Source organism: Pleurodeles waltl, chromosome 1_2 (genome assembly GCF_031143425.1).
Source record: "Pleurodeles waltl isolate 20211129_DDA chromosome 1_2, aPleWal1.hap1.20221129, whole genome shotgun sequence".
NCBI lineage: Eukaryota > Metazoa > Chordata > Amphibia > Caudata > Salamandridae > Pleurodeles > Pleurodeles waltl.
Genome location: NC_090437.1, coordinates 1026045612 through 1026073296, shown reverse-complemented (window position 1 = coordinate 1026073296; position 27685 = coordinate 1026045612). Strand labels below are relative to the sequence as shown.

General features: G+C 44.8%; 1 protein-coding gene across 2 annotated transcripts in view; it reads left to right on the top strand.

The window, feature by feature from the left end:
* Positions 1 to 27685, top strand: part of WDR19 (WD repeat domain 19) — a 601305-nt gene that overhangs the window by 76398 nt on the left and 497222 nt on the right. For both annotated transcript variants that reach the window (XM_069202086.1, XM_069202080.1), the window contains exons 8-9: positions 2766 to 2878; positions 2972 to 3145. In XM_069202086.1, coding sequence (XP_069058187.1) covers positions 2766 to 2878; positions 2972 to 3145 — 287 coding nt within the window. The remainder of the gene's footprint in view (positions 1 to 2765; positions 2879 to 2971; positions 3146 to 27685) is intronic.

Genomic DNA, 27685 nt, shown 5'->3' with positions numbered 1-27685 from the left:
CTCCGTCGCTTCCGTTGAGGGCTTACACCAGGGAGGGCCCCCAGTTCTCTCCAACTGCATCAGGGCCCCAGGGTCCGCGATCTAGACTCGCGCCGCAGTTGCGAGCGCAGCCGCACCTGGTCCGCCCGCCTTGTTCCTGCTGCTGTCGGCCGCTCACCACCGGGCCGCGGCTTTCAGCCTCCCCTCGCAACGGTAAATTCAGCCTCCGACGCGAGCGCCGATGGACTCTGGCCGCCCGCCTCGCTCCCGCCGCGGCCGGCCGCACAACGTCAGGCCGCGGCTTCCAGCAGGGGAGGGGCCGCACGCCTCTCCCCGTAACGGAGCAAACTGCACCGCCCGCCTCTCGCCCCAGGACTGCGTTGGGGGCCCAATCGCGCCTCCCGGCGGTCCGCCGCATGGAGCCCACACTCCGTGAGCAGGCGGCCCGGACCAGCGCGCTGAGAAGGATTAATCCGGCAGGCCCCTCCGGAGCTAGATAATCAGGCGTCCGCCATGTTCCGGACCCTGGCCACGCCCCCAAAAATTCCACACACTTCAGAGTAAAAGAACAGAGCTTCTGAAAAGGCATTGCAGCTAAGCTTCCAATTTCCCTGGCCATTCAAAGGATTATTATACAGCATATAACAGAAACAAAAGTTTACACGTTCACCACATCCCATGAACTCCTAAAGTTCAGCACCTTGTGTAAAACATACCGTGGTGTACTCAGCAGAAAACACGCCTAGATGTCTCCATTTAGTCTGTGTTTCACAGCTATGTTTTAGAATTTCTTTCTTCTTGGTTTTACTTTATGATCACAAAATGTGTATCTAAGGGCCAGCTTTAGGAAACTCCCAAATTGCGACTTGCAATTTGCGAGTCCCTGCGACTCGCAAATTGCAAGTCGCAATTTGGGATGCAGAAAGGTGTCTCAGACACCTTCTGCGAGTCGCTATGGGGTCGCAAAGACCCACCTCATTAATATTAATGAGGTGGGTCGCAATTTGCGACCCCATAGCGATTCAGGGCACCCACGGACATGGAGGCCTGCTGGGAACAGCAGACCTCCATGTCCGTGACTGCTTTTAAATAAAGCATTTTTTTTTCCAAAGTGCAACCCGTTTTCCTTAAAGGAAAACGAGCTGCACTTTGAAAAATAAACCGAAACCTTTTGTTTCGGTATTTTTCAGGGCAGGTAGTGGTCCAGTCACAAAGGGGAAGGGGGTCCCATGGGGACCCCTTCCCGTTTGCGAGTGGGTTACCATCCACTTCAAGTGGATGGTAACTGCGAGTCCATTTGCGACCGCTTATGCGGTCGCAAATGGAATTGCATACCAGTGCGACTCGCAAATAGGAAGGGAACATCCCTTCTGATTTGAGACTCGGAAATGCATTTTGCGAGTCGGTTCCGACTCCCAAAATGCATTTCTACATACCAGATGGGGTTTAGCGACTCGCAAACGGCGTTTTAAACCTTTCCTACATCTGGCCCCTAATGTATACAATTAATGTCTCATATAGTGCTGTACTGGAGAGTACTATATGATTTAAGCTATCAAACCTTCATAAGAGAAGTTAAAAAGTAAGGTTTTTCTGTACTGCGCGTGCATCTTCAAACAGCTCAGAACAGTACCTGTGGGGTGAAGTGGGTTATCACAAATTATAAAGAAATTACGTTTTCATGCCAAAGAAAATAAATCATTATGTTCATGAGGCTTGAATTGTCGGGATTGTTTCATAATGCAGACAAAAACCACCCCTCAGTTCATTTGCTGGGGGCATTAAAAGTGTGGGCAAAGTGTTGAGCTCATTAGTACCAATTTAATTCTTGAATAGAGATTTCAACATTTGAAACGTGAAAGGGTAACGCTTGCGAAATGTTTGCGACTGAGCTGTACCACATCTGACTCTTTTTTTAAAACATTTTTTTATTACCTGTAATTCGTTTGAGCTAGAAAGTTATTTTTATTTAAAACCATTTTACTTGAAATTTGCGGTAAATCCATACCTACACAGAAAGTGCCACAACATCAACACTTTGTATTTCTGGTTTCCCTGCTCATTTCTCATGTTGATGCTTCTCCACCCCAGCTCAGGGGACGGACTTGCTGTTTGAGTCTAGTGCTTATGAACACCAACAACGATCCAATGAACGGGAAGAAAAGTTACTTAGTGTAATATTACTACCTTCTTTATGTATAATTCACCCATATCTGCTGTCAAGCCAGGCAGACACTTGGATACTGTGAACATTTTTACTGTAGCATAGCTGTTAGAAGTAACTTAGAATTAAGTAACACTGCACTGCATTATACATTCTAGTGCATGCTACTTCCTACGTAGCAGCCTTAAATTGCTCTTCGATGAGGCCTCCCTAGCCCTATTTCCTTTTTTAATTTGTAAAGAAAGAATTAAGGAGGCCTAACTTTAGGACATTTAAGACAGATTTTGTCATAATGGATATTTATAAAAAGTAAAGAAAATGTTGTACTGGTATAGGAAATCATTAAAACCCTTCTTCAAAAGAGACCTTTCTCTTGGAAAAACAAAATGCTCCTGGATATATCACATGGATTAATATATTCGTATAGTCGAGACAACTTTGACTTATTGTGGAAATTTAAATGTGATACTGCTCCTCTCTAAAAAGTAAACAACACAGATTGGTTCATTCCAGCTGCTGGTTCACTAGATTCACCCACTGATGAATTCTATAATTAATTTTCTACAGGTATGAATATCTTATAATTAAAAATATGAATTTGTTGTACTCTGGACATTTACAGATAAGTGTGGTGGTTGGCAAGAAGACACTGTTTCTGTTTAATCTAAGTGATCCAGACAATCCAATTGAGTTGGCATTTCAGCAGCGTTATGGCAGCATAATATCCTATAAGTGGTGAGTTAACAAAACCTTATTCTAAATGTGAGTATGTTGAATTCCTCACATTCTACATTTGCTTAAATTCGCATGTTTTATTTGCTCATGCAGGTATGGTGATGGCTACATCATGATCGGCTTTTCACAAGGATTTTTTGTGGTCATTTCCACACATATTCGAGAGATTGGCCAAGAGCTCTTCCAGGCTCACAATCACAATGACAGCCTAACAAGCATTGCTATCTCTCAAGCGCTTAACAAAGCTGCTTCATGTGGGGACAGTTGGTAAGTAACCGTAATATTCCTCACTTTATTTAAATGTATTTAGTTTACTCTGCGAACGACAGTTGTGTTCAGCAAAGTGATGCAGGTGTAAATGAAATCAAAGCTTCAGCACTATAGTATACTTGGACCTGTTGTCAGCCGTTGATGTCTTCATCGATCCTTTTCCCAATCCTGTTCTTCGGCCTGTTTCTGAAGAGAGTTTATTTATGTAGCAGTTGGCCCGGTAGAATAAATGGAAGGAGCATGTTTATTACAATAGGAAACCGACATTGGGTAAAGCCAGTAGGTCTGGGCTCAAAAAGGTTAATGGATAATATTGATGCACCTTTTGATGAATAAATCACTGAAAAAAACTTTGTTTAAACGTCAGCAAACAAGTTATGCAGCTCACAGGCATAGAATAAGGGGCACCTGAAGGGGAAATACTTGTCCAATCTGACCTTGCCAGTGAAACGCGTAGCTCCGAAAAATATTTGAAATGTCACAAAATCTTTTTGTTCCATAGAAATGAAGGTTAGCCATTCCAAACAAGGGTCTCTTGAGATGCGAACAGACATTTTGTAACTCAGTGTTAAATTGCTGTAGGAAACTAGCCTGATGCCCCCCTCTCTTTGCCCCCATTCCAACTACTGGGTGCTGTTTTTTTTTACTCTAACAGTGCCTGTGTTTTTCCCCTAAAAATGAAATAATAAATTGTAACCCAATTGGCAAGAACTTTAGCACCCCTGTAAGTCCCTAGTAAATGGTACCCCTGGTACCTAGGGCATGGGCACTAAAGAGGGTCCCTACTGGATGTAGCATATGTTATGCCACCCTAAGGGACCCTCACAAAAAACACATGCAGACTGCCATCAAAGAGTGCATGAAATGGTGCAAACCATCTTGAAAACATAACATTGCACACACCCTGTGCACAATGCCCAAATACACTACATGTCTTATATGTAAGTCACCCCCACAGCAGGTCTTAAGAGTTCTAAGGCAGGGTGCATTATAATTCAGGCTCCTGGTTTTCCGTTTCAACTGATTTTTACACATAAATACAGACGGAAATCTATTTTTCCTTTTGTCTGTATTTATAAATATAAACGGTAAAATACTGCTGTATTGTTGTCACTAAGCGGAGAGGTGAGCGATCCTTCGCTCCTGATTCACAGTGTGTGAATCAGGAGCAAAGGATCGCTCACCTCTCCGCTTACACAATAAAAATTCGAGTTTCAAGGCGGTGCAGAGAAGTGTGAAAGACCATTTGCCCACCATTGCCCCCCACTAATGAGGCAATAAAAATCTGAGTTTCAAGGCAGTGCAGCGAAGTGTGACCTTCAATGTCTGCAAAGTCTGTTGAAATGCACATGTGCTTGTACTACAACAGCAACGTTTTCAGGTGAATATATTGTGTTTATTTAATTTGGCATATATTTAAATATATATAAACCTATAACAACTGAGTGCAAGTGTGTTGTCTATTTAAATAAATGTGAAAAAATGTGGAGGAGGCGGTCTGACTGCTGCAGTGTACATGTATCTACTCCTGGTGCGGGAGCGAGATGTGTTGGGTGCTGACGATTGAGCGGTAGACCTGACCTCGGCCATTGAGTTGCGAGTGTGGTTTATGTGGGAGGCAGGGATCTGGTGTGTGTGCGCGTATCCACCCACTGCTGATGCGAACGGACCAAACGGGGGGGGTCCCCTGTGCCCCTGAGGATATGCCCTGGCCCAGGCCTACTGCTCGTAGAGACAGTCCTCCAAAGTTCGTTTATGTTTTTATTGTTAATTGTGATTTATCTGAAGATCTGCGCTTAAACGCATACTGTTGTACGTACACAATGGTCATCCAGAATGGTTTAAAGTGACACTGTGGTACCTGCAGCATCTCCAATTATCTATGTGAGTCATGACTCCAGTGTACGGTCTTCTCTGGTAGTGCTCGTACATTAATTAATCCTGTTATATGCGAGTTCTATAGTGTGTGGTTGAACCATCTGCATTAAGTCTTTGCAGCTATTCATTCCGCTGTCTGCCTTGGACAGTTATGCTCATTTAGTCTACTAATAATTGCACATATTTATTATCCTGCTTTTGATGTACATATGAATGTTATAATATGTTCAGAACATTAATAAACAGATTTTCCAAAATTATAATAAATGTGAAAAAATACTAGTTGCAGCTTCTTCTTTTGCGTGCAACAAAAATAAATATGGATGAATACAGATACAATTAGCAAAAAATAAATATGGATAAGTACAGACGGAAATGTTAAAAAATTAAATACCATAACACCGGGAGCCCTAATTATAATACATGTGAGGGCAAATCTACATGAGCAGATATGTCTCTGTGATGTCTAGTTCTATTACTCGATATTGCAAGTGAACAGCGAAGCTATCTTAAGGTATGTACTGGGAACTGGTCATTATGGGTTACCCAGCTTCATAATGGCTTCACTAAAACCTATGGTAGTTATCAAACACCTCATCTTAATAAACCCATACTGATGTCAGTATTGGATTTATTATGACATGCATATATGACTTAGAGGTACCCCCTAAAAACCTACTAGTCTTCTAGAGTGCTGGCTGACTGGTATCGTCCAACCTGCTACCACAGACAGGTTTCTGACCCCCTGGATGTGAGAACCCGTGCTCTCAGAGGTCAGAAACAGTACCTGCTCCGGGAAAAGGTGTCATCACCTCCTCCAGCAGGATGGCTAGTAAATCAGCTATCTGGGCTGAAGGCTTCAAAGTCTCTGCTACCCTTTGATATGTGACACTGGCTTCCCCCGAGCCGTGGGGAGTGCCACTTCCTACCGTGAGGCCCATTTGGCACCAGGACAGGTGGAAAAGTAGCTATGCAGTAGGCTAGTCACACCCCTAAGGTGGGCTGCCTGATGTGCTCTACGAAGGAAGGGTTCCAACATCTTAGTTTTGGTGGAACCAGGAACTTTGGGTCAGAGAAATGCCCAATCCCCACAGGAAGTGGTCATCTAGGGGGTATAGTTACCCCAGGGGTCAAGTATCCCATTGGCTATTACCCTTCATTCCCCGTAACACCAATAAATTCATTATTTAGGAGGCCCCCTGACACCAGGAACTCAGATTCGTCTGACTACCAGAAAAAGAAGGACAAAGAATCAATCAATCAGTATATTTATAAAGCGCACTACATACCCGTGAGGGTTTCAAGGCGCTGGGGGAGAAGAAAGGGGGGGGGGTGCTGCTACTGTTTGAAGAGCCAGGTCTTGAGGTGTCTTCTGAAGGTGAGCAGGTCCTGGATCTGTCTAAGGTCAGACGGGAGGGTATTCCAGGTCTTGGTGGCGAGGTAGGAAAAAGATCTGCCGCCGAAGGATTTGCGTTGGATGGGGGGGATGGAGGTGAGGGCGAGGTTGGAAGAACGGAGTTGTCGGGTGGGGGTGTAGATGCTGAGTCTGTTGTTTAGGTAGGCTGGTCTGGTGTTGTGGAGTGCTTTGTGTGCGTGGGTGAGGAGTTTGAAAGTGATCCTCTTGTCGACGGGGAGCCAGTGCAGGTCTCTCAGGTGGGGGGTGATGTGGCTGCGGCGGGGAATGTTGAGGATGAGTCGGGCGGAGGCGTTTTGGATGCGTTGGAGGCGTTGCAGGTGTTTGGACGGGATGCCTGCGTAGAGTACGTTGCCGTAGTCGAGCCTGCTGCTGACGAGGGCCTGACTTACTGTTTTTCTTGTTTCGGTTGGGATCCATTTGCAGATTCTGCGAAGCATGCGGAGGGTGTTGTAGCAGGAGGAGGAGATGGCGTTGACCTGTTTAGACATGGAGTGGGATGAGTCGAGGATGAAGCCAAGGTTGTGTGCATGGTCAGTTGACGTTGGAGGGGTACCCAGCGAGGCTGGCCACCACGAGTCGTCCCGGGCAGAGGGGGTGGGCCCAAGGATGAGAAACTCCATTTTGTCAGAGTTCAAAAAGTCAGTCGGCAACGGCCTTCATGCCCTCGTGGAGGTTTGTTTTGGCGGTGTGTGGGTCCTTGGTGAGGGAGAGGATGAGTTGGGTGTCATCGGCGTAGGAGATGATGTTGAGGTTGTGTTGGCGGGCCACTTGTGCAAGGGGGGCCATGTAGATGTTGAACAACGTCGGGCTGAGGGATGAGCCCTGGGGAACGCCGCAGATGATGTTGGTGGCTTCGGATTGGAAAGTGGGAAGGCGGACTCTCTGGGTTCTTCCGGAGAGGAAGGATGTGGTCCAGTCAAGGGCTTTCTCTTGGATCCCTGCTTCGTGGAGGCGGATTTTCAGGGTGTGGTGGCAGACTGTGTCGAAGGCGGCTGACAGGTCTGGGAGGATGAGGGCTGATGTTTCTCCATTGTCGAGTTGGCTTCTGATGTCGTCTGTGGCGGCGAGGAGAGAGGTCTTGGTGCTGTGGTTCCGTCTGAATCCGGACTGGGAGGGGTCGAGGATGTTGTTGTCTTCGAGGTATCGGGTGAGTTGTGTGTTGACGATTTTCTCAATTACTTTTGCCGGGACAGGGAGCAAGGAGATGGGCCGGAAGTTCTTCAGGTCTTTGGGGTCCACCTTTGGTTTTTTGAGTAGAGCGTTGATTTCGGCGTGATTCCAGCTTTCTGGGAATCTTGCTGTTTCGAAGGAGAGGTTGATGACCTTCCGTAGGTGTGATGTGATGGCTGTGTCTGCTTTGTTGTATACGTGGTGTGGGCACGGGTCTGACGGTGATCCGAAGTGGATGGAATTCATGGTCTTGCGAGTTTCGTCGTCATTGATGCTGGTCCAGGAGGTCAGGCGGTTGGTGCGGGTGGAGTTCGCGGAGTGGGAGACTGGCGTGTTTGGGGTATTAGGGGTGTTGAAGCTGTCGTGGATGTCAGCGATCTTTCGGTGGAAAGCGGTGGCTAGGGCGTCGTACAGTTCTTGGGAGGGGGGGATGTCTTTGATGGTGGCGCTGGGGTTGGAGAGCTGACCAGCGCAAGAACTGTGGACTAGCTGTGGACTTTGGTTCCAAACCCTGCCTACCTGCTCCTGTCCCAACAGTTGGAAAGACTCAATTCGTCCTACAGCTATCCATACTCCCAAAGCCTTGGAGGTGTGCCAGCACTTCTCCAACCAGCCAGCATCTCCTTGGATTGGAAGAGCCGCTTCCCTGCACCAGGAAGCATCAACTGTGACTACCCGGTTCCCCGTTTTGCTGACCATCGGGTACACCGATGGAGCAACTCGCCAAGAAGAGGATCCGGAGTGTCCAGGAGTGGGCCCTGTTGACCCATCCAGTCTTCGAGGCGACATGCCAGTTGCAAGCACCAAAGCTTGTTTGGTTCAGCAGGAACATCACTGCCGCCTAAACTTACCTGCAAGTTGAGGCCCTCCGATAGAGGCCAGATCCATGCCAAAAGTCATCTTGCTGTGTTTACTTCCCCTATTCTGCAGGTACTTCAAGAACTGTGAGAGCCACGGGAAGCAAGCCTCTAGCATCCTACGCATGTAACTCTTCACATCCTTATGCACACCCTTGATGTACGAGCAGTGCTGCGGGCAGAGCTCCTCAGTCTACAGCAGATCGTGGTGCAAATGCTCGTCACTCAGCAGCACTGATCTGCATGGGTTCGCTTCATTGCTGGTGCCTCGCTGCACAGCAGCTTCATGGAGAAGCTGTAGCAGTGTCTCCTATATGGTTCGGAGCTCACCCTCCTGTCGTGAGAAGTGCGTTTGGCGGCGGGATTGCTCTTCACCCTCTTAGCCTTTCTGAATGCGGTTGATTGCAATGACACAGGTTTTGTGTTGATGGTTTGGTGGAAACACTTGCTGACAAAGTAAATAAGAAAAAAAGGGATAGGGGAGGCACGAATATACTAGAAGGAGACTGAAACTGGGAGAGCAAGCAGTTTGGAGCAGGGAAAAGGAGGAGAAAATAGTGCCTCTCATGCACTGCAAACATGGTTTGACCTCCGCAGTGGAAAGATATATGCAGTCAGGACACTGTGAGTCTAGAATGCTCCTGGGAGAGACAAACAAAAGAATAGGGTGGCAGACCATCAACTCGGGTGCGGGATGTTTGATAAGCGACAACGCTATCCAGTCATATGCAAGTGGCTTACCCAAAGCCCATTCTAGGTATATGTTATGTACGGAAAGAAATAGGGCTGCCTGTAACCTAAAGCTGTCTATTGCAGGATCTAAAATGGTAGAAGAGAAGCAGTGAGTGCTTTACAGTGTATGCATGCATTGGTCATGAGAGATGGAACCGAATGGTTAGGATCTTTTGGCTCCGTCCAAAGTGATGTACAGCTGATTATTGCAATGACTGCTGTGAGTCATTAAGTCTCAACAAAAACAATGAACACAGCATATGTCCTTATTTTTTATTTATTTTTATTTTTACATATATCCTGTTTCTACCAGGCAAATGGTAATAGTTCTGGATTTCTGTCTTCTAACAGTGATCGGCATGCACTTAAAGGTTCTCCAATTTCTAGAGATGGCCTGCTCAAAAAACTCTTGACAGATGTGTACCTGCAGAGTGTAATCATGAATGCAATAGCTTATTGGAGAATATTTCCACTTACATCTCTTAGAGATGTATCACTGGAAAAGGGCTATATTTGAATGCAAGCACCCAAGACTGATCATCATGAGAACTCCATATTGTGATCAATCAATGCTGAAGTCATAGAATTTAGGGAAATGTCTCCATGAAGCAGGGATGCAGGATGTGCTCAACCAATATATGCATGTATTGGTAACTTTATAGTACAAGCTTAGGTAATACATTTTAAACACACGTTATAAGTACAGGGAGATTAAGTGATTCCCTCAGAATCTCACAATATAGAGTCTAGCTCCGAAGCTGGGATTCAAACCTGGGTCTCCAGGTTCGAAAGGCGGCAGCTCAGGCATCACCTCACCCTGTATGCAGAATAGTACTTTCTGAGACATGAAAAATCATCATTGATTCTCTGAACTGCAAGAGCACAACTGCTCCAGAAAGGAACAGAAGTGTATCTGACCTAAAACTCTCTCTCTCCCAAGATCATCTTTTTTGCCACAAACTCATATTCCAAGTATACGGATCAGTATTCATTTAACCAACAGACTGCACATGAAGAATTCATGTATCCCAACATTGTTTGAAATACAATGACCACTAAATAAAGTAAGTGAAATTAATAGCCAGAAAGACTTTGCATGCTAGGAATTTTGAGTAGTAGTATTAAGATTGAAACTACAAGGGGTGCCTGAGCCAGCTAACAAAACAGCTGTATTTCAAGAGAGCCTCACCTTATTGACTAACAATCTGACATGATCCTGCCCAGTGAACTAGCCTCAGTCCCCACTACTTGCATGACGAGATGCAGTACTTGAATCTGATTGTGATGCTCCTGTTCTCTCCATCAGTTGTAGCCAACAAGTGAAGATAGAAACATAGGATCTTGCAGGGCACTCTCCCCGTCCTTGTGATGCAGCCTGGAGCCTGAAGTTGAATATGATATGTATATTCGTGATACGGATGCAGGATCAGACATTGTTCTGCAGTGACACTGAGAAGATTCCTATCTGCTCAACAGAACCGAAATCCGGCATTGCACAAGAGCTGCTGGCAGTCATACTCATCACTTTAGTTAATACTCGTGGGCCAAACAATAACAATCCAGATTTTGTTGACAGGGTAATCTCTGTTTTCATAGGTGTGTATCTTTGTATGCTGGTTGTAGGAAGCTGGCCCGGTGTGTGGTGAGCACCTATGGTGTTATCACCTTATACCAGGTATCCCTTATTAGTGAAGTGTAGTCAGTGTCTAGGAAGTCGGGGCTCTCTAGAGGTAGCTGTGGATGAGCAGCAAAGACTTACCAAGGAGCGTATGCAATACCACTATAGTCACACAGCACTATTACACATGAAAGAACCACACAGTGTTACAAAAACAAAGGTACTTTATTAGGGTAACACAAATATTTGAATACTGAATAGGCAGTCCCCCAACTGGAGGTAAGTAAACATACTATTATATACACATTAGAAATCAGTGAAAAGCATACAAAGCAATAAGCATTGGCAAAAGTGTAGGTAAACAGTGAGGGCCCAAGGGGAGGGCCAAACCATGTACTAAACAAGTGGAATGTGAAAGGCAGTTCCCCACCCAATTAAGTGGAATCAGTATGAAGCAGCTGGAGGAAGCAGGAAGCCCAAGAGGTGAGTACCAGAGTGACCCCCAGTGACCAGGAGAGCATAGGTAAGTACCAGTTTTTTCCCAAAACCAACAGGAGGACTTTGGAAAAGGATTATGCAAGACCTAAACAAGACTGGAAGAACCCAAAGGTGGACCCTGGCAGAAGAGGACCTGCAAAGGAAAGGGACAAAGTCTAGCTCCTATTGGAGTGTCCGGTTGTGTCAGGAGCCACTACACACCCTTCTGTGGATGCAGGACCATGACGATGGTGGACGAAGAAGGCCAGCAGTGCAGCACCAGAGATGAAGAGGAGTTCCAGGAGTGATGCAAGTAGAGCCCCAAGCCAGCGGTCGAGATGCAGTTGGTCAGTGGTGCTTGAAAACCACTAACAAGCCTTGGCAAATGTAAGAGACAGAGAAGAAGTTTTGCAAGGCTGAAGAGGACCAGCAAGGCCCAGGGGATTCAGCCCAAGGAGGGGAGTCCATGGTGACCCTCAGCAGTCGGGAGAGTTGTAAGGAGAGGCGGCAGCCTCCACAGGCAACCCACTAGCAGCAGGAACAGGCATCACAGTGAGGCCCATTCAGCACACCTGAAGAGGAGTCTCACATCGCTGCAGCAGCAGGCAGAAGACTGTGCTTTGTAGGAAGGAGTGCTCTGGACCAGGACTACACAGAGCTTGAAGATCCTTGGAGGAGGAGCAAACAAGCCTTGGTAGCTGCAAGAGTCACAGTGAACAGGGTACTGTCCTGCAAGGAGAGGGAAGGGCTTACCGTCTCCCAATGTAGACAGCTAGTAGAGAGGACCAAAGGGACTACTCCAGACTATCACCTGTGATGCAGGATCCACGCAGTTCTGGAGGAGAGCAGATTCACACAGCCATTCGTCGCTGCAGTTGGTGCCTGTAGATGCAGGGGAGTGACACCAAGGGAGATTCCTTCTTACTTCTTGTACAGGCTGAAGCCTCGCTGTCCTCTGATGATGCACAGCTGGGGAAATGTTGCAGTTGCTGGAAGGAACCAGAGAAATAATGTTGAAGAGCAGAGTCGCTGGAGTTGCAGATTGCTGGTTCCTGGAGAGTCCAGTTGCAGTCCCTGTGGCCAAAAGATGAAGTAAGTGATACAGAGGAGGAATCTTGCACATCGAATCTGAGGACTCGCCCAAGAGGGATACCCTAAATTGCCCAGGAAGGGGGGGGGATTGGTCACCTAGCAGAGTGGCCACCTATCAGGAGATGGTTGTGACATCACCTACCTGACCTGGCCACTTAGATGCTCCCAGAGGTCTCTGCCCACCTTGGATTCAAGATGGCAGAATCAAGTGGCTACCTGGAGGAGTTCTGGGCACCACCCCTGGGGTGATGATGGACAGGGGAGTGGTCATTCCCCTTTCCTTTGTCGGGTTTCACACCAGAGCAGGGGCTGGGGGTCCCTGGACTGGTGCAAACTGGTTTATGCAAGGAGGGCACCAAATGTTTCCTTCAAAGCATACCAGTGGCTTGCAGAGGCTACCCCTCCCAAGCCATGTAACACCTATTTCCAATGGAAGAAGGTGTTGCCTCCCTCTCCCACAGGAAATCCTTTGTTATGCCTTCCCCCTGCTTGAGCTTGTCAAGCAGCAGGAGGGAAGAAACCCATCTGGAGGGTGGCAGCAGTGCGGGCTGCTTGCAAAACCCTGAAAGCCTAGTTGGAGCAATACTGGGGAGTCCTCGAAGGACCCCCCAGAGTGCATGGAATCATACAACAAATACGGGCAACAGTGTTTGGGTATGAGTCCGACATGTTTGATACCAAACATGCCCAGGTTCAGAGTTACCATTATGTAGCTGGACACAGCTACATAATTTAGCTGGACACAGCTACATAATTTAGCTGGACACAGCTACATAATGTAGCTGGACACAGGTAGTGACCTGTGTCCTGTCCACAGGTAAAATGGCTTTGCCGCACTTACGAAGTCCAGTGCAATGGTGCTGGAGTTTGTAGGGGCACCTCTGCTCATGCAGTGGTGCCCTCGCACACAGGTACCTGTACCCTGCCCTCTGGGCTAGAAGGGCCTACCATAGGGGTGCCTTAAAGTGACCTGGTGCAGTGACCTGTAGTTAAAAGGTACATGCACCTTTTCACGCAGGCTGTAATGACAAGCCTGCAGACACATTTTGCATGGGCCCCCAGGGGTGGCAGAATACATGCTGCAACCCATGAGGAACCCCTGGTGCCCCAATGCCCTGGGTACCTAAGTGCCATATACTTTTATGGAGGCACCAGTATGCCAATTGTGGGATGTGCAGAGTGCCAGGTAACCAAATTTAGAAGGAGAGAGCACAATCACTGGGGTCCTGGTTCGCAGGATCCCAGTGAAAACAGTTAAAGAATACTGACAGCAGGCAAAAAGTGGGGGTAACCATGCCAAAAAGAGTGACTTTCCTACACTGGTATAAGGTGGGGATTTTAATGATGTGCTTGATTCACAGCTATAGCCATACCCATATCGACAATGCCCCAGCCTCTTTTTAAAATAAAGCAGCAGATTAAACTTGTAGAGACAAAAACATAACTAATTTCGCACTGTATTCATCTGCAGATGAAGTTGCATCATGTACAGATTATTGGCTTCTCACACAAGATGCCTGTACCTGGGTGATCCTGTCAGTTCACGCTCCAGTGAAACTTGTGGTCACCTTGCCTGCCTCTAGCAGTAGTCATAGAAGCAAGGCGCTGCTCATCTGAGGCTCTCCGGCATTCAGCGTTAAGAACTGAGGTACAACAGACCATTTGCTGAATCTTTCCAATTTAATGGAAGATCAGTATCTACTGCTGAGACATGCTAGGGGGCATTTAAAGGCCTACATTCTAAGTTTTTGTATTGCAAAACTATTGTGAGTGCTCAAGTTAATTTGAGCCTCTTTCACTAAACTAGAACGTGAAATTAGAGCACTGGAAATATATATTGACACACAAAGTGGACATACTTGGCAGGCTAAACAAATTATTATTAGAATTTCGCAAGATATATGGAAAATGTAACTTACACAGTGTACATCTGTTCGATGGCATGTGTAGATGCAGATACACATGCTATGGATATCCATTCCGACATCTAGTGTTGGGCTCGGAGTGTTACAAGTTGTTTTTCTGCAAAGAAGTCTTTTCGGAGTGAAAGGATCGAGTGACTCCTCCTCTCGGTTCCATTGCACATGGGCATCGACTCCATTGTTGGATTGTTTTCTTTACGCCGTCGAGTTCGGACGTGTTTCCTCTCGCTCTGAGATTTCGATTCGGAAAACCTTAGAAAACCTTCCTTTTTGTCTTTATTGTTTCAAATGCGTTTTCCATCTAGCATCGAACCGGTAGTACCGTCAGAAACGTACTTTTGTTCACCCTTCGGTGCGCCTGCGCCCAACTCGGGCCTATTCGGACTTACCGCGTGGAAAGCCTGATGGATCGGACTCCATTCCGATTCTGCCCTCAGTGCCACGCAAAGTATCCCTATACAGACCAGCACTTGGTTTGTAACTTGTGCCTTACTCCAGACCATCAGGAGGAAAACTGTAAGGCCTGTCCATCGTTTCGTTCAAAAAAGACTCTCAGAGATCGCAGAGCCCGAAGACTTGAAATGGCGTCGAAAAGCAGTGAACATCTCGACGTCACTGAAGAAGAGCAGGCGCAGACAGCAGTCTACATCTGAGACACAGACTCCGAACAAGAATCCGAGGACGACAAACCCATCACAGCTAGCCAGCATGTGAGTACATGTGCTCCTACACCCCTGCACAAAAAACATTCTAAGGCCTTGGGTACACCACTGCCGGAAGGCCATGGTTCGGCTCGAAAAAAGACTCTAGGCTAGGCGATCAACCTTTGGGGTCGGCGCCGAAAAAGGCCACTCCTCCGTCGACTTCGGAGTCGAGTAAAACCAGGAAACCCCAAGCTTTGAAGTTGAAAATTCTAAAGTCTGCTTTGGAGCCGAGAACTTCCACAACATCTTCGATACCGAAAAAACAACAAACTTCGGAATAAAAAAAAAACATATACAGAGGAACAAGGACTTTTAATTTTTTTTAGAGAAAGCCATAAAACCTCTGAGGAAGAGTCGGACATTGAGCCCATTCTACAAATTAAGGATGAGGGACAATCCAGGATACACATCCATAAAGACACAGTAAGGATTGCTACTGCACCTCCTTTAAAAACAAAAAGGAAGCTGGCTTTCCAAGAGGAACTGGACACTGTACAGCCACCAGCAAAGGTGCAAAAGGAGAAGCCAATACCTCCTCATACTTCTCCTCCTCATTCTCCACAATTATCTGTCTCACCCCACACCAGCCCTCCACCAATGCCTTCTCCAACACACTCATTTTATTCACAAGAAGATCTAGCAGACCCATGGGATGTTTATGACCCTGATCCCATCCCAGATAATGACCATCGCCACCTAAAGATACCACAGCATACAACCAGGTCATATCCAGGGCGGCAGCTTATCATGGGGTAACAATGCATTCCGAGCAATTAGAAGAAGATTTTTTATTTAATACTATAACACATTCCAAGTACCTCCCAATGTTACCAGGCATGGTAAAACACACAGACCACATTTTTAGCGAGCCTGTAAAGCCTAGAATAGAGAAAAAATATAAGCCTGCGCCCTCTGACCCAGATTATATTATTCATCAGGTACCTCCCGATTTAGTGGCCAGTCTTCAGGAGATGCACCTCCTCCTGATAAAGACAGCAGAAAATTTGACGCAGCGGGGAAAAGAGTTGCTTCTCAGGCAGAAAATCAATGGAGAATTGCTGATTCTCAAGCACTGCTAGCCCGCTATGATAGAGCCCATTGGGATGAGATGCAGGATATTATACAGCATCTCCCAAAAAAACACCAAAAGCGGGCACAACAATTGGTAGAGGAAGGGGAAGTCATTAGGAAGTCATTAGTAACAATCAAATAAGATCTGCCCTTGATGCTGCTGATACAGCTGCAAGAAGCATAAACGCACCCATCACAATCAGAAGACATGCTTGGCTACGCTCCTGGTTTTAAACCAGATATTCAACAGGCTGTACTTAACATGCCTTTTGATGAATAAAAAAAAAGCACCTCTTCGGCCCAGAAGTGTACACTATAATTGAAAAAACTGAGAAAGGACTCTGATACTGCGAAAGCAATGGGCGCTTTGTACACCACACCATGTAGAGGTTCATTTCGCAGGTCTCAGTTTCGAGGAGGTTTTAAAGCACAATCCTCAGAGGCTTCTACCTCACACACAAAGCAACCACATGAAATCCAGTATCAACGAGGTGGGTTTAGAGGAACATACAGAGGTCAATATTTTAGGAATAGAGGTAAATCCCAAACCCCGAAACAAACAACAACACAACCAAAGCAGTGACTTCTTTCCCTTCCTTCCACTCCACAAATCTCCTGTGGGGGAAAGACTACATCAGTTCCACTCTCATTGGCAAAATATCACCACAGACAACTGGGTATTATCAATTTTCCGCAATGGCTATTGACTAGAATTGATAACCACCCCTCCAAACATTCCACCAAGATATCACAAGTTGTCCCCAGAACATACAGTTCTGTTACAACAAGAGGTTCAATCTCTGCTACTCAAACAAGCAATAGAATTAGTTCCACAGTCCCAACAAATAACAGGAGTATACTCACTATACTTCCTAATTCCCCACAAAGATGGCACCCACAGGCCCATATTAGACCTCAGACCCTCAATCTATACATCTTGTCAGAACATTTTCACATGGTAACTCTGCAAGATGTTATTCCACTGCTGCAAAAACAAGATTGTATGACTGCTCTAGACCTCAAAGATGTGTATTTCCACATACCCATCCACCCAGCTCACAGAAAATACCTCAGGTTTGTCATAACAAGAAAACACTACCAGTTCCAAGTTTTGCCATTTGGCATAACAACAACTCCAAGGGTGTTCTCAAAGTGTCTAGCGGTAGTAGCGACATAGTTAAGAAGACAACACATCCATGTCTTTCCATATCTAGACGATTGGCTAATAAAATCAAATAATCTTACAGAATGCCAAAGACATACACGTTATGTGATAGAAACTCTGCACACACTAGGATTTTCTATAAACTACCAAAAGTCACACCTTCAACCAGCATAAGTACAACCGTATCTAGGTGCTATCCTAAATACTCAACTAGCTCTAGCGTATCCAAATATATAAAGGAAACAAGCTTTCCAAAATTTAATACCACTCATATAGCCAAATACACTGTAAGATTTATCATGAAGATTTTAGGAATTATGGCATCTTGCATAGCAATAGTCCCACATGCAAGATTAAAAATAAGGCCCTTACAACAGTGCCTTGCACAACAATGGTCACAGGCACACGGTCAACTTCAAGATCTAGTGTTGATGGACCGCCAAACATGTATGTCCCTTCAATGGCGGAATCACAGCAATTTAATGAAGGGGCGGTCATTTCAAGACCATGTGCCTCAGACCATAATTACAACCAATGCATCAATGATCGGTTGGGGTGCTCACCTAAAAAATCCCACCATTCAAGGGCAATGGGATGTCAAACAGAAACAGCTACAAATAAACCACTTTGAATTATTAGCTGTGTTCCTTGCCCTAAAAGCATTTCAACCTCTTTTCAAACAGAAGAATGTTCTCATAAAAACAGACAACATGACAACCATGTATTATCTCAACAAACAGGGAGGGACACATTCATCTCAGCTGTCCCTTCTAGCCCAAACAATTTGGAAATGGGCAATTCACAATCAAATTCATCTACTAGCACAATGCATTCCAGGAATAGACAATCAGTTGGCAGATCTCCTCAGCAGAAATCACCAACAGACACATGAATGGGAGATTCACCCCCAAGTACTTCAAAAGTACTTTCAAAGGTGGGGAACGTCAGACATAGATCTATTCGCAAAAAGCAAAAACACAAAATGCCAAAACTTTGCATCCAGACACCCACATCCCCTATCCAAGGGCAATGCTCTATGGATCAATTGGTCAGGGATATTTGCTTATCCTTTTCCCCCTCTCCCACTCCTTCCATTTCTGGTCAACAAATTTTGTCAAACACCACGCAACATGATACTCATAGCACCAACATGGGCATGCCAGCCTTGATACACAACACTATTAGACCTATCTGTAGTACCTCACTCCAAACAGACCAGATTTGTTAACACAAAACAAAGGTCAAATCAGGCACCCAAACCCCAATGCTCTCAATCTAGCGATTTGGCTCCTGAAGTCATAGAATTTGGTTACTTAAATCTTTCATCTGAATGTATGGAAATAATTAAACAAGCATGAAAACCCACTACTAGACAGTGCTACGCAAACAAGTGGAAAAGATTTGTCTACTATTGTCAATCTCAGACCATAGATCCACTTACAGCATCTATACAAGATATTGTATGCTATTTACTTCATTTACAGAAATCAAATTTGGCTTTTTCCTCCATAAAAATACACCTTACTGCAATATCTGCATACTTGCAAACTATTCAAAATACTTCTCTAATCAGAGTTCCTGTTATCAGAGCCTTCATGGAAGGAGTAAAACACATCATTCCACCCAGAACACCACCTGTTCCATCATGGAATTTAAATATTGTACTTACCAGGCTCATGGGACCACCTTTTGAACCCATGCACTCTTGCCAAATTCAATTTTTAACATGGAAGGTTGCCTTCCTTGTGGCTATTACTTCTTTAAGAAGTTAGTGAAATACAAGCATTCACTCTTGAAGAACCTTTTTTCAAGTGCACAAACATAAGGTTGTACTAAGAACAAATCCAAACTTTCTACCAAAAGTAGTATCTCCTTTTCACATCAATCAAACAGTGGAATTGCCAGTCTCCTTTCCACAGCCAGATTCTGTGGCAGAAAGAGCTCTTCATACCCTAGATCTAAAAAGAGCTCTTCTGTACTACATAGACAGAACTAAAGAGTTTAGGAAAACAAAACAACTTTTTGTTGCTTTCCAACAACCACGTACAGGCAATCCTATATCAAAGCAAGGTTTAGCGAGATGGATTGTTAGGTGTATATAAACATGTTATATCAAAGCAAAAAGACAACTTTTGATCACTCCTAAAGCACATTCTACATAAAAGAAGGGTGCAACAATGGCTTTTTTAGGAAACATACCAATGGTTGATATATGTAAAGTGGCTACATGGTCAACCCCTCATACATTTACAAAACACTACTGTGTTGATGTTTTCTCACAGCAAAAAGCCACTGTAGGCCAAGCTGTCTTAAGAACATTATTCCAAACAACTTCAACTCCTACAGGCTAGCCACTGCTTGGGAGGACTAACTGCTTTGTAGTCTATGCATAGCATGTGTATCTGCAGCTACACATGCCATTGAATAGAAAATGTCACTTACCCAGTATATATCTGTTCGTAGCATGTAGTGCTGCAGATTCACATGCACCCTCCCTCCTCTCTGGAAGCCTGTAGACATTTAAGTTACTAACATTTGTACATTTGTATATACATTTGCATGGACATCTCTTATATACTCTATCACTCCTTTCGTCACCCTTTGCGGGAAAACAATCTAACAATGGAGTCGATGCGCAATGGAACCGAGAGGAGGAGTCACTCGATCCCGTGATTCCGAAAAGACTTCTTCGAAGAAAACAACTTGTAACATTCTTTATATATATATATATATATATATATATATATGTTCGATGGCATGTTTAGCTGTAGATACACATGCTTTGCACATCCCGCCATCTAGTGTTGGGCTTGGAGTGTTACAAGTTGTTTTCTTCGAAGAAGTCTTTTTGAGTCACGAGATCAAGGGACTCCTCCCATTTCGGCTCCATTGCGCATGGCCGTCGACTCCATCTTAGATTGTTTTTTTTCCGCCATTGGGTTCGGACGTGTTCCTTTTCGCTCCGTGTTTCGGGTCGGAAAGTTAGTTAGAATCTCGGAAAAATCATCGGTATTGTTTGCGTTCGGTATCGGGTTAGTTACAACAAATCGACACCGACTATTGAAGAGCCCCGGTGGCCCTTTGTTTTTTTTTCGATCCCCCGTCGGGGCCTGGTCGGCCCGGCCACGTGTCTCTTCAAGGCTGATGGAACGGACCCCATTCCGCTTCTGGCCAAAATGTCACAAGTATCTGTATACAGATCAGCATCTGGTCTGTAACTTGTGTTTGTCTCCAGAGCACAAGGAAGATACTTGTGAAGCCTGTCGAGCGTTTCGGTCGAGGAAGACATTAAGAGACCGAAGAGCGAGAAGACTGCAGATGGCGTAGGCGCCGACAGGACAAGGGCGTTTCGAGGAGGAAGAAGAAACCTTCTCCATTCAGGAGTCTGACTCAGACGAGCTTGACCCCGAAGAAACGCCGAAAACCGTGAGTAAGACGTCGAAACATAAAACTCACGAGAAGACCACAAAAGCCCAGGGGACGCCACCGCCAACAGGCCATGGTTTAACCCGAAAAATAGGTGACCGATCATCGGCACCGGAAAAGGGCACGCTTGTGTCGAAGTCATTCGACTCCGGTCGAGATACCGGCACACAGCAATCTCGAGCCCGAGACAGCGGCTCCGAGCAAGTTCGGCACCGAGACAGTGGCACCGAAATGAGTCGGCACTGAGACACCACGACGCCGAAAATAAAGAAGGTTTCATCGGAGCCCAAAAAGGGGACCGAAAAGGTTTCAATTCCGAAATATCCAGCCTCGGAACCAAAAACAGGTTCCTACACAGAGGAACAGGGATTGTCCTCCCAAATGCAAGGACATAAGTTCGGACAAGAACTTGAATCAATGGAGCCAGACTACACTCAGAGGAGGCTCCACATTCAAAAGGACACAGGGAAGATAAGCACTCTTCCCCCAATTAAAATGAAAAGAAGACTTGCCCTTCAAGAAAAGGACAAGCAGCCACAGGCAAAGGTGGCAAGACAAACAACTCCACCACCATCTCCACCACCATCAATGCACACATCACCGGTAGCCACTCCACCACTGATGCAATCCCCGACTCCTACTGCAATGAGTCAAGATGATCCCGACGCATGGGACCTTTATGATGCTCCGGTATCAGATAACAGCCCAGACTGTTACCCTGCGAGGCCGTCGCCACCTGAAGACAGTACATCCTACACGCAGGTCGTCTCAAGGGCAGCCGCTTTTCATAACGTCACCCTGCATGCAGAACCAATTGAGGATAATTTTTTGTTTAATACACTATCCTCCACTCATAGCCAATACCAAAGCTTACCTATGCTCCCTGGAATGCTAAAACACTCCAAACAAGTATTTCAAGATCCTGTGAAAGGCAGGGCCATAACTCCAAGGGTGGAGAAAAAGTACAAGCCACCGCCAACAGACCCTGTTTATATTACGCAGCAATTAACACCAGACTCTGTGGTTGTTGGTGCAGCTCGCAAGAGAGCAAACTCTCATACCTCGGGAGACGCTCCACCTCCAGACAAGGAGAGTCGCAAATGCAACGCTGCGGTAGAAAAGGGTTGCAGCACAAGCAGCAAACCAATGGCGCATTGCCAACTCACAGGCACTTCTGGCAAGATACGATAGAGCTCATTGGGACGAAATGCAGCATTTCATAGAACACTTACCCAAAGAGTTCCAGAAAAGGGCACAACAAGTGGTGGAGGAAGGACAAAGTATCTCAAATAATCAGATACGGTCAGCAATGGATGCAGCAGATACAGCTGCGAGGACAGTAAATACTGCAGTAACAATAAGGAGACACGCATGGTTGCGTACGTCAGGATTCAAGCCGGAAATACAACAAGCCATGCTGAATATGCCTTTTAATGAACAGCAGTTGTTTGGGCCGGAGGTGTACACTGCTATTGAGAAACTTAAAAAAAGACACTGATACGGCAAAAGCCATGGGCGCACTCTACTCCCCACAGAGCACAGGCACATTTCGCAAGACACAATTTAGAGGGGGGTTTCGAGGTCAACCTACAGAAGCCACAACCTCACAAGCAAGGCCCACTTACCAAAGCCAATATCAGCGGGGAAGTTTTCGGGGGCAATATAGAGGGGGACAATTCCAAAAGAATAGAGGGAAGTTCCAAAGCCCCAAAACTCCTCAAAACAAGCAGTGACTTCCAAGTCACACATCCCCAACACATAACACCTGTGGGGGGAGACTAAGCTATTTTTACAAACATTGGGAGGAGATAACAACAGACACCTGGGTACTGGCAATTATCCAGCATGGTTATTGCATAGAATTTCTCAAATTCCCTCCAAACGTCCCACCGAAAACACACAATATGTCAAAACAACACATGGATCTTCTAGGACTAGAGGTCCAGGCATTGCTACAGAAAGGAGCAATAGAATTAGTATCAATCCAACAGAAAGGAACAGGAGTTTACTCTCTGTACTTTCTCATACCCAAAAAAAACAAAACACTAAGACCTATATTAGATCTAAGAACATTAAATACCTACATCAAATCAGACCACTTTCACATGGTGACATTACAAGACGTAATCCCACTGCTCAAACAACAAGACTACATGACAACACTAGACCTAAAGGGTGCATATTTCCATATACCAATACATCCTTCACACAGAAAGTACCTAAGATTTGTATTCCAAAGGGTACACTACCAATTCAAAGTGTTGCCATTCGGAATAACTACTGCGCCAAGAGTCTTTACAAAATGCCTAGCAGTAGTAGCTGCGCATATCAGAAGGCAGCAAATACATGTGTTCCCGTATCTAGACGATTGGTTAATCAAAACCAACACACTAAAACGGTGTTCACAACACACAAAGTACGTCATAGAAACCCTACACAAACTAGGTTTCTCAATCAACTACACAAAGTCACACCTTCAGCCGTGTCAGACACAGCAATACTTAGGGGCAACAATCGACACAGCAAGAGCGATTGCCACGCCAAGTCCACAAAGAGTACAAGCATTTCACAATGTAATAAAGGTCATATATCCAAACCAAAGGATAAAAGTCAAAATAGTAATGAAACTACTAGGCATGATGTCCTCATGCATAGCTATTGTCCCAAACGCAAGATTGCACATGCGGCCCTTACAAAAGTGCCTAGCATCACAATGGTCACAGGCACAGGGTCAACTTCTAGATCTAGTGTTGATAGACCGCCAAACATACACCTTGCTTCAATGGTGGAACAATATAAATTTAAACCAAGGGCGGCCTTTTCAAGACCCAGTGCCTCAATTCGTAATAACTACAGATGCCTCCATGATAGGGTGGGGAGCACACCTCAATCAACACAGCATTCAGGGACAATGGAACAATCAGCAAAAACAGTTTCACATAAATCACCTAGAAGTAGTGGCAGTATTTCTAGCGTTAAAAGCTTTTCAACCAATAATAAGCCACAAACACATTCTTGTCAAAACAGACAACATGACAACTATGTATTACCTAAACAAACAGGGAGGAACACACTCAACACAGTTGTGTCTCCTGACACAGAAAATATGGCATTGGGCGATACACAACCACATTCGCCTATTAGCACAGTTTATTCCAGGAATTCAGAATCAATTAGCAGACAATCTCTCTCGGGATCACCAACAAATGCACGAATGGGAGATTCACCCCCAAGTACTACATACGTACTTCCAAAATTGGGGGACACCACAAATAGACCTATTTGCAACAAAAGAAAACGCAAAATGCCAAAGCTTCGCATCCAGGTACCCACAAGATCAGTCTCTGGGCAATGCATTTTGGATGAGTTGGTCAGGGATATTTGCATATCCTTCCATATCTAGTAAACAAGTTGAGTCAAAACAAACTCAAACTCATACTCATAGCACCAACTTGGGCAAGACAACCTTGGTACACAACACTACTAGACCTCTCAGTAGTACCTCATGTCAAACTACCAAACAGACCAGATCTGTTAACTCAACACAATCAACAGATCAGACACCCCAATCCAGCATCGCTGAATCTAGCAACTTGGCTCCTGAGGTCTTAGAGTTCGGACACTTACACCTTACACAAGAATGTATGGAAGTCATAAAACAAGCTAGGAAACCAACCACTAGACATTGCTATGCAAATAAGTGGAAAAGGTTCGTTTATTATTGCCATAATAATCAAATTCAACCTTTACATGCATCAACTTCATTGTTTAGGATACCAGTCATTAAAGCCTTTATGGAAGGCCTAAAAAGAATTATACCACCAAGAACACCACCAGTCCCTTCATGGAACCTCAACATTGTATTAACACGACTCATGGGGCCACCTTTTGAGCCCATACACTCATGTGAAATGCAATATTTAACATGGAAAGTTGCATTTCTAATTGCCATCACATCTCTAAGAAGAGTAAGTGAAATCCAAGCATTTACCATACAAGAACCATTTATTCAAATACACAAGCATAAAGTAGTTCTTCGAACAAATCCAAAATTCTTACCAAAAGTCATATCACCGTTCCACTTGAATCAAACAGGAGAACTACCAGTGTTCTTCCCACAACCAGATTCTGTAGCTGAGAGAGCACTACATACGTTAGACATCAAAAGAGCGTTAATGTACTACATTGACAGAACCAAACAAATTCGGAAAACAAAACAATTATTTGTTGCTTTCCAAAAACCTCATTCAGGAAATCCAATTTCCAAACAAGGCATTGCTAGATGGATAGTTAAATGCATTCAAACCTGTTATTTCAAAGCAAAGAGACAACTGCCTATTACACCAAAGGCACACTCAACTAGAAAGAAGGATGCTACCATGGCCTTTCTAGGAAACATTCCAATGACTGAGATATGTAAGGCAGCCACATGGTCTACGCCTCATACGTTTACCAAACACTATTGCGTGGATGTGTTAACAGCACAACAAGCCACAGTAGGCCAGGCAGTACTACGAACTTTGTTTCAAACAACTTCAACTCCTACAGGCTGAACCACAGCTTTTGGGGAGATAACTGCTTACTAGTCTATGCAAAGCATGTGTATCTGCAGCTACACATGCCATCGAACTGAAAATGTCACTTACCCAGTGTACATCTGTTCGTGGCATGAGACGCTGCAGATTCACATGCGCCCACCCGCCTCCCCGGGAGCCTGTAGCCGCTTCGAAGTTGATCTTGAACAATTGTAAATTTGTAAATATATCACCTTAAACTACATTATGTACATACATGTTTACTCCATTGCATGGGCACTATTACTGTAATACACAACTCCTACCTCACCCTCTGCGGGGAAAACAATCTAAGATGGAGTTGACGCCCATGCGCAATGGAGTCAAAATGGGAGGAGTCCCTCGATCTCGTGACTCTCAAAGACTTCTTTGAAGAAAACAACTTGTAACACTCCGAGCCCAACACTATATGGCGGGATGTGCAAAGCATGTGAATCTTCAGCGTCTCATGCCACGAACAGATGTACACTGGGTAAGTGACATTTTCCATATATATATATATATATATATATATATATATATATATATATATATATATATATATATATATATATATATGGTCTGGTGCTTCCAAAAGAGAATAAATTAATCCCTGACCCCTCACATCCCTCATTCATCAGACACTCTGTGGTAATGCACCAAATCAACTCTCCATTACCACCAGCGGCAGTGTTCTCAGATGCGGAAAAAGCATGAGAATCATTGGATTGGCATTTTCTTTTTGTGATGCTCTGCAGGGGAGGCCTAGGAAATGACATAGACTGGATATCCCTATTGTATATGGCTCCCATGCGGATGACCAAAGATATATCAGCAGTTATAACAATATGTTTACCAATACTCCACAGGGATGCCCATTGTCTGTTGTTATTTGCAATTGCTATTGAGCCCTTGTCATGTGCCCTGTGGGAGCATCACTTTAACAGGGGCTTAAAATGTTGGGAATCCTATGTGAATACAAATCTGTTCTATGTGGGAGACCCAGAACATACTGTTTCGCTTTATCAGGAAGATTCTTAGATTTGGCAATGACTGGGCTGTGCAGAAATTAGAATAAATCTCTGATGTTTCCATTAACTCCTGCAAGGTCTGGAGTTCCCACTCCTCCCTTTTCAATATGTTACTACAAAGCCGTCCCTGCTCTGCATCCTTATAGTGCCCTCTGAAATATACCCTGAAGTTTGTGCGTATCCTACTTTTGCATTACCGTATTTCGATGTTGCATCATGATATGCATGAAGGAATACTCAGTTCTGAAATCACAAAACAGATCATTGATTGATAGAAAATGACAGTTTCAAAGAATTCTCAAACCAATGAACGTGTGTGAGCTTTCCCAGTTTTTCACAAATGAAAGCCATGTGCAGTGATCACCAGTTTGTATCACAGTAAAGAAGAAAATTAGTGACCGTGATTATTAAGGAAACTAGAGTGAGGAAGATCCTCAGGAGGCAATTTGTGGCATGTCCAAACGATTATGACTGTGATAATTTTGGCACAGAATAGGGTGCACTGAATTGCAGGAACACTAATATACTCAAACGGCATTTGAATAAGTATCTTGATCTTGGTCCTGGTGAAAGCCAGTTATCCAGATGTGGCAAATCTATGGTTGAAACGTGTCAATCCCTGATGCAGGAGTTGGTTACCCTCTCCTATAGAACTGCATATTGTTTTTAATCTTGCCAGAGGACCCAAGTAGAAAATCCCAAGATAAACATAGGGTACCTTTAGGCAATTTTAGATGTGGATCACTGCCTGCAAAAAATAGCTCCCTTGATAGCCAAGGATGAGCATGCCCAAATACTGGCAGCATCCGGGCGAGGACTTGATGATGAAGCATACCACCCAAAAAAAAACATAGTAGGTGAGAGTCCTTTTAAAAACTAATAGTGATGGCTTGGGTGGATACAAAAACAGGACATCTTCCTTTCAAGTGTGTTCCTTCTCCTTTGGTTAGCTTACTTCAGGCCTGGTATAGAGTACAGTAGAGCCTGTTTTGACACATATATTGCCTTAGTAACTTTAGAACTGTAGTTAATGAATTGCAATTATCTTTCTCTCTTGTGGATATGTTTTTTGTATTAGCATGTCGCACCCAAATCCCCTCTTAAATCTTCCTAACTCCTCCCATTTAGTAGTAATTATTGCCCATTTTCCCACCATTCTCCATGGTACCTACCACATGTGCTACTAACTTGTATATGTGTGCGGAGATCATCAACACAGTGTCCTAGATCTCTGTACAGAAAAGGTATGAGCGGCATAGCTGGAAGTCTCCGGCTATAGGTTTGTGAACTGCATTTTGTTTTTTAAGTAGTAATACTTTAATTGTAGTAATTTAACTGTAGCAATGCAGTTTATAAATCACGCCGATACTGTAAAGGACTGCCTTCCTCAATTGCATATAATTTGCCAAGATTAACCATGTGTT